The 10,961-nt window shown below is 39.8% G+C and overlaps 1 protein-coding gene across 1 annotated transcript; it reads left to right on the top strand.

Moving 5' to 3' along the window:
• Positions 1–814: 814 nt before the first annotated feature.
• LOC139710595 (aqualysin-1-like) lies at positions 815–10,882 on the top strand. Its single transcript, XM_071622518.1, has 6 exons — positions 815–932; positions 2,280–2,395; positions 3,028–3,169; positions 8,668–8,852; positions 9,348–9,519; positions 10,749–10,882. The coding sequence occupies exons 1-6, from the start codon at positions 815–817 to the stop codon at positions 10,880–10,882; spliced, it is 867 nt and encodes a 288-aa protein (XP_071478619.1).
• The last annotated feature ends 79 nt before the right edge of the window (positions 10,883–10,961 follow it).

The raw sequence follows: 10,961 nt of genomic DNA, 5'->3' as shown, positions 1-10,961 counted from the left end.
TTACCTCGAAGGTTTCAAATTGATTTGAACAGCACCGTTTACTCCGACTTACTATTGTGTCTATGTTTTCGGAGAATATTTTCTTTCGTGACAGAAGGGGGCGGAGAAAGGGAACAAGAGTGAGACATGTAGAAATGATACAATAAATTTCTATTCACCTATTTATCTAATTATCAATCCACTGATTTCCTCAACATCCTTTGACCATTCATCCTATACTGAGTTTAAAACTTCTTTGAATACCCTTTTTCAGTTCAGCTCATTTTTTTATTTTTCTTATGATCAATAACATGTATGCACAGTGCACGTGAAAGCCAATAATTTTAACATGAGTAGTCAATAAAAGGGAATACACAATACTTTAGAAGGGGATCATAAGCATTATAATGATAATAAGTCAATTAATCAGAGGATGGAAATGAGGGACCTACTAAAAATACCCTAAAAATGATAAGAAAATACTCTAATTATAACAAATAGTACCAAGTAGTAACCCCACAAGCATCTACTTCTATGTAGGTCCCCCACACATTATTCTAATTATCCAATGTGATTGTGACATACTCCAGACTGATTTAAAACCATTCTGTATGACGAAATATTATATAAAGCCTGTTTACACCGTCCTAATTTTCAAATATTGGTTGATGTTCATTGATCTCCAGATGTATATTTCAAAAATACTTTGTGTGGAAACTAAAAAATAAAATGAAAATGAAAATGACAGGTCGTGGTGTGCTAGGATTACTCATGTGCAAGAAAAATGATTGGTGTTAAAAAGCAATGCATGTGTCGCCCCGCCCAGATACGACGCATGCCGGGAGTGAGATACATCGAGACTGACACCATCGCCACAATTTTCTCAGTGCCGTGGGGACTGGACCGCATTGACCAGCGTGACCTTCCCTTAAACGACAACTTTGAGATCACAGGTAACATTTTACCTTATAGGGTATCGTTTCACATAAATCAGTGTAATTCAGTTTGATTCATTTTTTACAATTAAGTATCTTTCACATAATTCATAGAGCACGGACAGATAACATAAAAAACCAAAGAACTACTCTCTAAAAAAAAAATCGAGTGAAAATATTCACTCTTGAAGGAGTGAATACAAAAAGGAGTGAATTTAGAGTGAAATTGGAGTGAATTTTGAGTGAAAATGAACTCTTATTGGGGTGACCTCAGGGATCACTCCAAAATCTTCGAGTGATCCCTGAGGTCACTCCAAAACGAGTGAAAATGAACACTTTCACTCAAAATTCACTCCAATTTCACTCTAAATTCACTTTTTTGTATTCACTCCTTCTAGAGTGAATATTTTCACTCGATCTTTTTTAGAGAGTATGGAGGAAAATACGAAATGATGGCATTATCAAGCTCAACACTATTTTGTCTGAACAATGAAGAAAACCTGTTTCCAATAGGCCCTATCCTGTTGCATACTACATAAAAACAATAAAAAAATTTTTCGCAAACCTCCATGACAGAAGAAGAAGAATGATATCCCTAATGATCCCATTCTATCACGTCTCCCGATTTCATTGTTTCTTAGAATCAAAACCTTTGAATAAATCGTGGTTTGCCAACAGGAATAATTCATAAATAAAGTTCAGTCCTCTTAACTTTTTAACTTAACTTGCCTTCCTTAGTAAAAGAAACGTGACCGTGTAAGTGACATGTTGTTTGGAATTTGCTTCTGAAAACGGAATGACAGTGTTAATCTTTCTCGTTTGTAGCCTAGGCCTAAAATCTTGACTCCCATTTGAATTGTAAGATCTACAAAGCATCTGGGAATTTCATTTCACGAAGTTACGTAAAAAGTAATTAGTTCATTTAGATACGATTTCCTTTTTTATTGATTTGTGATTTCATTGTTTCATTTATATTCGTGTTTTCGAGAAAAAAATGCAGAAATGAAAACAACAAACAAATCGACTCCAAAGAGGATTGGTTTATTTGTCATAAGGTTCATGTAATGAAGCCTTTACTACTATGTATAATCTCAACTTGTAGTTTTAGTACCTTCCTCACTCTTCCTGTACATCTTTGAAAATTACGACGAAATGCTTCGATCATAATGCAATCAAGCTGAAATTTGAAGTGAAAAACAAATATTAAGAAGTTTATCACTCTACAGAAAAGAAAATTACTGGCTGTCCAGGTTTGAAATCCAGTAAGTAAAGTAAAAAAAAAATTGTATTGACTAAGAGTTCGTCAGCTCGTATTTCACACTGATATGTTGGTATTCGTATTTATGATTTGATACTTACTAACAGGCAGTGGAGCAGGCGTTACGGTCTATGTCCTGGATACGGGTATTAGTGAGACCCATGAAGACTTCACTGGTAGGGCACGCAGAGATCCAGTCGACTTTGTGGGCGACGGTTGGAATGTAGGAGACTTTTGACTTTTATCAGTAATCACTTCCTAATCTTTCTCCACATTTCTTTTCTGTAATGAACTCTTAATTCTGATCTATTAAAGGTCATTGTAAAGACAAACAGAATTCAAATTCGTTTATACAAGTCTTATTTCATGATTACAAGGCACATGATTTTGCTGTCATAATACTACACTGTTGAACCATGGAGTTATAGAACACACGGCTAAATGTTTCTCTCTTATTACATTCACCATTTTGAGCGATAACACTTCATATAAATCTTGACTTCATTACCTTAATCTGAAAATTAGGAAGTTTGTGTGACGGTCAAATGTTCCATTTTCAGTGTTACAACATTGTGTGTGTGTGTGTGTGTGTGTGTGTGTGTGTGTGTGTGTGTGTGTGTGTGTGTGTTTTAGATATTGTCCAGATGCCATGGGCTATAACTCTTGATAATATTTTGTGCTATAGGCGATATCGACCCTGTGTTATTATTGTTATTTACAAATATTAGATTTCCATAAATAATCCCATCATGTCTCACCTTTCATATTTTTTTTTTTTTTTTTTTTTTTGAGCGAGAGTCTACTGTATTTTATTGAGGCGTATCTCACCAACCATCTAATGATTGCTTGATTCAGGGACACGACTGCCATGGGCATGGTACTCATTGTGCTGGAACAGCAGCGGGCGCTATTCATGGTATAGCTCGTGACGCACAGATTGTGTCCGTTCGTCTCTTTGACTGTGATGGCTATGGGTCGGCTTCTAAGATTATCGCTGGTAAATATTTGTTTGTAATAATCAGGAACATTGTCTGTTCTAAATGATCTGGTCATACCCAAGCAAGATATTAACGGCTTTTCAGTCCGTAGCACTTCGGGATATATAAGTATATGCAAGGGCGTACCGAGGGGGGGGGGGGGGGGGGTGTTTTGGGTGTTCAAACACCCCCCTTTGCCAAAATGGGGGTGTTTGAGGTGTTCAAACACCTCCCTTGGGCAAAAGGGAGGTGTTTGAGCTATTCAACACCCCTCTTCAGCAATGTTTAGATGTTGACAAATAAAACAAAAGCTGTCTTTGCCGCTTTTATTTCCGTTTTGAATTCCGCCTTTCCTTTCTTTTGCGTTCATTTTTCTCTCTCTCTCTCTCTCTCTTCCTTGTTTTATCTTAATGTTTGTGTGGGTGATGATACATTATGGAGTTACATAATATTATACGCACTAAAGAACTCGTGTACAGTACGTGTTAATACTACGTTACTGCACGGCGCGCGAAGCTGACGCGCAAACAGTAGACATTCCCGATCCCGCGACTGCTTTGCTTTCTGGCCGAATCGCGAAGATACATTTCGCATAATGTTCACCGTTTACCGGTATTATACCGTACGCGGTATACCGTAAATTGCGATGCTATACAAATGATGCACAGGATAGAGTGTGTTAGTGTAGACGTGGTGCACTCGAGGGTATTTACAATTGTGAAACATGCACTACATTGTAAATACCCGAGAGTGAGCTACGCCTCCACTAACGCCACGAAATAATCCTGTGCATCATTTGTTTTATAAAATGGGTCGAAAATTCGAAAACTAACATCATTTTTCAGCATTTTTCACGTACCTTTGTGGGTCAAGACGTCCGAAGATGTTCGTCCCAAACATTTACGCACGTCGCACTCGCGGAAGTCCCGCACATACTCAGTACAGTATAAGTATAATGGGGGGTTGGGTTTCCGGACACTTAAGTTCCCGCATGAAAACTTACTTATTTTACATAGAATATGCACCCTTTACCTTAAAGACTTGATATAGACTCCTCATATAGGCCTACTAGACAACATATTCTGAAAACGGCGTGAGAATTAACCTGCTAAATCGTTGGATTTGCTCTTCAAAGTGACTCCATGTACGCGTCCGGTCCCATAACGCTTGGTCTACTGTACTGTACAAAGTGTACGTATAGTATAGTATACGTACGTATACGCCACACATGTTATGCACAAGGGAAGACAGGCCGGCCGGCCGGCAGCCCGAACTAGAAGTTGTTTACAGGATTGACAGCGCGTATGCAAGCAATTCATCAAAGGAGCCGCCGCGCGCACAGACGATCGGCAATCTACCATAGGATTACAGGCAGTGCAATTGTACTGAAGTAAAGGAAGGAGGTGTGTCTCATTTCAGCGCTTCCTATTGGCTACATTCTTGAACCCATTTTATAAATAATAGTGTGTACAATGCATGCTGCGCTGCAGCCTATTATAGGCACATTGCATGCTAAGTTAGAAGTATCAACTACCAACAGTGGCGTATCGGGGGGGGGGGGGGGCAAGAGGGGCACGTGAAAAAAAAAACGAGAAAAAAAAAGAAGAAGAAAAAAAAACCGACGAAGAAAAAGAAGAAAAAGAAGAAGAAGAAGAAGAAGAAGAAAAAAAAAGAACCCTCGCCCGGACGGGGGGAAGGAGAATGGGGGGGGGGGGGGGGGGGGGCAGAAAACCTAATCAAACAAGATAAAAACAAATAACGCTGATATATAAAAATTTTCGGCTCGCTCGCTGCGCCCGCTCGCCAAGATTTATCAAAAAAAAAAAAATGAGAAGAACAAAACGTAATGATGACGTGGAAATATAAAAATTTTGGCTCACTCACTCGTAGTAATTTTGAGTATTTTTCCAAGTCCTTAGTTTGTTGGCATAAATCGTTATCTATGAAGCCGTCACTATATCTTGATTAGAATTGTAAGATTTAATAACCAAAAAATGACAAGAATTCCATGTTTTGTAAGGTGAAATACAAAAATTGTCGGCTCGCTCGCTGCGCTCGCTCGCCAAAATTTATCAGATTTTATATCACCCTCAAAAAAAACCCTTTTAAGTGCTCGAAAAAGCATATCAAGTGGACTTTTTTTTAAGTCCCTACCGGGATGGGATTGGGGTTGAACACTGTTGGTATAAATCGTTATAAGACCGTCACTATATCTTGATTAGAATTGTCATTCGAAGATTTAATAACCAAAAATGACAAGAATTCCATGTTTTGTAAGCTGAAATACAAAAATTTTCGGCTCGCTCGCTGCACTCGCTCGCCAAAATTCTTCAATATCTATTACATTTAAATCACCCTCAAAAGACACCTTCTAAGTGCTTGAAAAAGCATATAATGTGGACTTTTTTTAAGTCCCTACCGGGATGGGGTTGGACACTGTTGGTATAAATCGTTATCTATAAGGCCGTCACTATATATTGATTAGAATTGTAATTCGAAGATTTAATAACCAAAAATGACAAGAATTCCATGTTATGTATAAAGCTGAAATATAAAAATTTTCGGCTCGCTCGCTGCGCTCGCTCGCCAAAATATATCAAAATTTAGGGTTGCCTATTACATTTAAATCACCCTCAAAAGACCCCTATTAAGTGCTTCAAAAAGCATATCATGAGGACTTCTTTAAAGTCCCTACGGGGGGCATGGGAGGCACGTGCCCCCCCCCCCATCCGCTGGTTAAAAAAAAAAGGAAAAAAAGGGAAAAAAGAAAAAAAAAGAAAAAAACCTACGAAAATGGTAATTCAATTAGGGTTAGTAAACTGCTTTTGAAATCGACATGAAAGGATGATCAAGAAAAAAAGATATTTTTCTAAGATTTCTTTTAACCATATACTGAGTACTTAAAGAGGTATAACATTGTTCAAAAAGCCCGGAGACGACAAAAGATTGTGATTCAGCGTGATTCCTGGTTGGCATTTTGAATACAAGCAGGATGTGCGCAGTGTACTCAGAATATCGGAATGGCAAAAAGAGTCGCTGCAATGTTGCGCAATGTGATGTTTGATAGGTTGTACACATTTGCTATCAAAGCTTGATCATTGATTTTGCAGTGTTGCTTTACATACTAGTCTATATTAAAATGCCTTGCATTGCCAATAATAAGACTTGACCTTGGCTATTTCCTAACTTTTCCATCTATTTGAAACACACACACTCACAAACACAAACAAATTAGGAGATGCTCTATATAAAGTGCAGATTTTGGACATCCTTCTCCCGCTTGGTCACTTCGACGCCCCCTCGCTGGTCATACCTCCCCCAATCATGAACATAAACCGACACCCTTGACTACCAGTGGCGGATCCAGGGGGCGCACCGGGCGCCCCCTCCCTCCAATGCGAAAAAAATATATATACATGTAGCTACAAACGACAGTTTTTGGACGGTAAAATGTCAAAATTTTCAAGCTCGCTCGCTTCGCTCGCTCGCATTTAACCGTTATATGCCATTCTCCTGATGTTGCTGTCAGTAATTGCCAGCAGCAGTTGCGCCCGATGCGCCCCCCCCCCCGAATTTCCAAAGCGAAAAAATATAGCTACAAACGGCAGTTTTGGGACTGTAAAATGTCAAAATTTTCAAGCTCGCTCGCTTCACTCGCTGGCATTTAATCGTTATGCAATTCTCCTGATTTTGCTGTCAGTAATTGCCAGCAGTTGCACCCGGTGCGCCCCCTCCCCTTGATTTCCAAAGCGAAAAAATATAGCTACAAACGGCAGTTTTGGGACTGTAAAATGTCAACATTTTCAAGCTCGCTCGCTTCGCTCGCTCGCATTTAATCGTTATGCAATTCTCCTGATGTTGCTGTCAGTAATTGCCAGCAGTTGCGCCCGGTGCACCCCCTCCCCTTAATTTCTAAAGCGAAAAAATATAGCTACAAACGGCAGTTTGGGGACTGTAAAATGTCAACATTTTCAAGCTCGCTCGCTTCGCTCGCTCGCATTTAACCGTTATATGCCATTCTCCTGATGTTACTGCCAGTAATTGCCAGCAGCAGTTGCGCCCGATGCGCCCCCCCCCCCCGAATTTCCAAAGCGAAAAAATATAGCTACAAACGGCAGTTTTGGGACTGTAAAATGTCAACATTTTCAAGCTCGCTCGCTTCACTCGCTCGCATTTAATCGTTATGCAATTCTCCTGATTTTGCTGTCAGTAATTGCCAGCAGTTGCACCCGGTACGCCCCCTCCCCTTGATTTCCAAAGTGAAAAAATATAGCTACAAACGGCAGTTTTGGGACTGTAAAATGTCAACATTTTCAAGCTCGCTCGCTTCGCTCGCTCGCATTTAATCGTTATGCAATTCTCCTGATGTTGCTGTCAGTAATTGCCAGCAGTTGCGCCCGGTGCACCCCCTCCCCTTAATTTCTAAAGCGAAAAAATATAGCTACAAACGGCAGTCTGGGGACTGTAAAATGTCAACATTTTCAAGCTCGCTCGCTTCGCTCGCTCGCATTTAATCGTTATGCAATTCTCCTGATGTTGCTGTCAGTAATTGCCAGCAGTTGCGCCCGGTGCGCCCCCACCTCTTAAGAGTTAATTTCTAAAGCGAAAAAATATAGGTACAAACGGCAGTTTGGGGACTGTAAAATGTCAACATTTTCAAGCTCGCTCGCTTCGCTCGCTCGCATTTAATTGTTATGCAATTCTCCTGATGTTGCTGTCAGTAACTGCCAGCAGTTGCGCCCGGTGCGCCCCCTCCCCTTATTCTAAAGCGAAAAAATATAGCTACAAACGGCAGTTTGGGGACTGTAAAATGTCAAAATTTTCAAGCTCGCTCGCTTCGCTTGCTCGCATTTAAACGTTATGCCATTCTTCTGATGTTACTTCCAGCAACTACCAGCAGTTGCACCCGGTGCAACCCCCTTAATTTCCAAAGCATATATATATATATATATATATATATATATATAATTATCATATATAGCTACAAACGGCAGTTTGGGGACTGTAAAATGTCAAAATTTTCAAGCTCGCTCGCTCCGCTCGCTCGCATTTAATTGTATAGTATGCAATTCTGATGTTGCTTCCATGAGGTGCCCCCCCCCATGTCTTGACCCACGGTACGCCACTGAACACCCCCCTCTAAAAAATCCTGGGTACGCCTATGAGTATATGTCACGTATGTACTGGGTATCAGGTGTAAACTTAAAACGATAATTATAAAAAGAGCATGCATGCTGTTATCCGTTTATTGACACCCGCCTTGCTCTTATCCTCGTACTATACCAACGAACCAAGCCACTTCAACATGAGTATTAAAATCAAAGTTCAGTATGTGTTCATCTACTCTCAAATCTATGTTATGAATGAAATCAAACCATATCACGTATTTTGGGCGTTGCAGAGAGGCAAGCGGACAGGGCTCTTAAAGCTTTACATACAAGTTCTTTAGCAGTATATAATTCACGTACACTTTATTTATGAAAATAATCTCTTAAAAATGAATGTTATCGATCTCCAGCCATTGACCACACTACGGCCAATGCTGACCTGCCTGCTGTCATGTCGATGTCCTTCGGTGTGATCGGACGGAAGTCGGTGGACGAGACTGTGAACAGAGCGGTGGACCTTGGTATCGTGGCCGTAGCAGCGGCCGGAAACACTGACGGAGATGCTTGTGTCTTCTCTCCATCTCGCACTGAAAAGGTCAGTTGCAAGGATTGGACCAGGGAGCTTGGAGGTGGAAGTTCGTTCTTCCACCTCCCTGGTTGGACGGTAGCTGACTAAATGAGTGTTTAGCATTCACACTGCTTCTCGAGCACAGAAACGAAACAAAATCATCGTATCATACCCCTAAATAAACATATTCTCGTTCAACAAAGGAAACGCTTGAAATATTGTACTTGTTCAGATAGCAATTTGAGCTCTTACTAAAATATAAGGAATAATTTCCTTGCCGAAATATGCTGTAAATTGAGCAGAATAACTTTATATTTTACAGACTAATGATGGTACCCACATACCTGATGCCATCAGTTACTACGTACTACTACTGCGACTCACTGTTATTTATGCTACTCTGTGTAAAGCTAATGCTTTACCAATATCATGCCTACATTTTCTCCAACAAGCAGTTGTATGCAAGTAGACTTTCCAATCCACAATGATCTCTAAGATAATATCTAACGCATTATACTATAGGCTATATCTGTGGCAGCCTCAGACAGCTCTGACGCACGAGCCTACTTCTCTAGCTATGGTGAGTGCGTTGAGATCTTCGCTCCAGGTGTTGCTATAGAGAGCGCCTCGCCGGACTCTGATTCAGCCACTACCCTCAAGAGCGGGACAAGCATGGCGTGCCCACATGTTGCCGGTAAATTATTCAGTATTATATTTTGGATCAAACAGTTATCCTCTAGTGATTGGTTGAAAGACCTTCACGTGATTATAGGTGTTTCCAGCTATGTCAGAATGCTTGACACTCCATTTTGAGTCAAACGCAATAACAAATAAACTTTTCGAATTTCTTGTTCAAATTTCGAGCTTCTTGTTCAAACTATAACTCTCAGTGACTCACAAAGAAGTATTCACCGATTGGCGCAGCCCCGAAGTGAATAGTTCTTTTGAAGTTACCGGCCTCTGCCCATAGTTTGAACCAGAAAAAAAAGTATATTTGTATATCAGTGAGGGCCAAACTCCATACCAGGGTTTCTTTTCATAATTTTCCAAACTGTCTTCTTCTGCATCATTTAACAATATTAATGACGATCAAATTTATTTAACCTCTTGCCAGCTGCTTGCTATCGCATTATCATTTACATATCTTTTGAAAGTAAGATCCATATTCTTTTGTGACTTGGAGCTGTGCCGACATTGAGGATTTTTCTATTATTATCATTATCTTCTTAGTTGTTGACGTAAGAATGCAAAGTTTTGGAGATATTTAAAAGCATCCAACTTCATAGTTTGGCCATGAAAACTGAATGTGCTTTTAATTTCATTCAATTCAATCTCCAACCATTATAATACATAGAATGCATTTGACAAATTATATTGTTTAGCAATTTGTAAGAAGTTCAAGTCATAAGGTATGATACAAAATGAATGTGGGAACTAACATCACGGGATTGTATTCTGAAGTGAATTGCACGGGCTTGTCGAATCCCAACTATAAGCTTTCTTATAGTGACTCGGGCTTTTTTACTCTTGGACGGTAAATATTATTGTTTTTGTCATTAAAAGTTCTTTTGCTCAATCTAGGGTATTTCAAAATGAATGTGGATATAATTCTAATTTTACTATTATTGTTTAAAAATTAGGGCGTATAATAAAATTCATTTTACCGCAATATGCATGACATTATTCCAATGATTTTGCATCGATTGGTGAGAAAATTTAACATGAATCTTAGCGTTACCTCAAGGTACGTTTGTGTTTATTGCACCCTTTACTCAATCATATCTCTTTGACACGTGATTACTGATTTGATCATTAAATGTAATTACCTAGAATTCAACAGCTCAACGAACTCATGTTCTAGTATATTATCTCTCCACCCCCCCCCCCGCCTCTTCCCTCCCTCGCTCACTTTTCTCTCACCAGGGGTTGCTGCCATTCACCTTGGCAACGGTATCCCGGCAACCGATGTCCGGAATCTGATCATAGACAGCGCCACCACCAACAGACTCTCTGATACCAAGACGGGAACTCCAAACAAACTCCTGTACCTAGACTAGATTTCCCCTTTTCAACTTACCTCAATTCTTTAGACTAGAAGTACGGTTTAAGGAATAATTATTCAAACTTACTTTTAAA

The sequence above is a fragment of the Diadema antillarum genome, unplaced genomic scaffold, assembly GCF_040938485.1.
Source record: "Diadema antillarum isolate AM-2024a unplaced genomic scaffold, OU_Dant_1.0 seq00001547_RagTag, whole genome shotgun sequence".
NCBI lineage: Eukaryota > Metazoa > Echinodermata > Echinoidea > Diadematoida > Diadematidae > Diadema > Diadema antillarum.
Note: the sequence above shows the minus strand (reverse complement) of the source record. Positions and strands in the feature narration are given on the sequence as shown.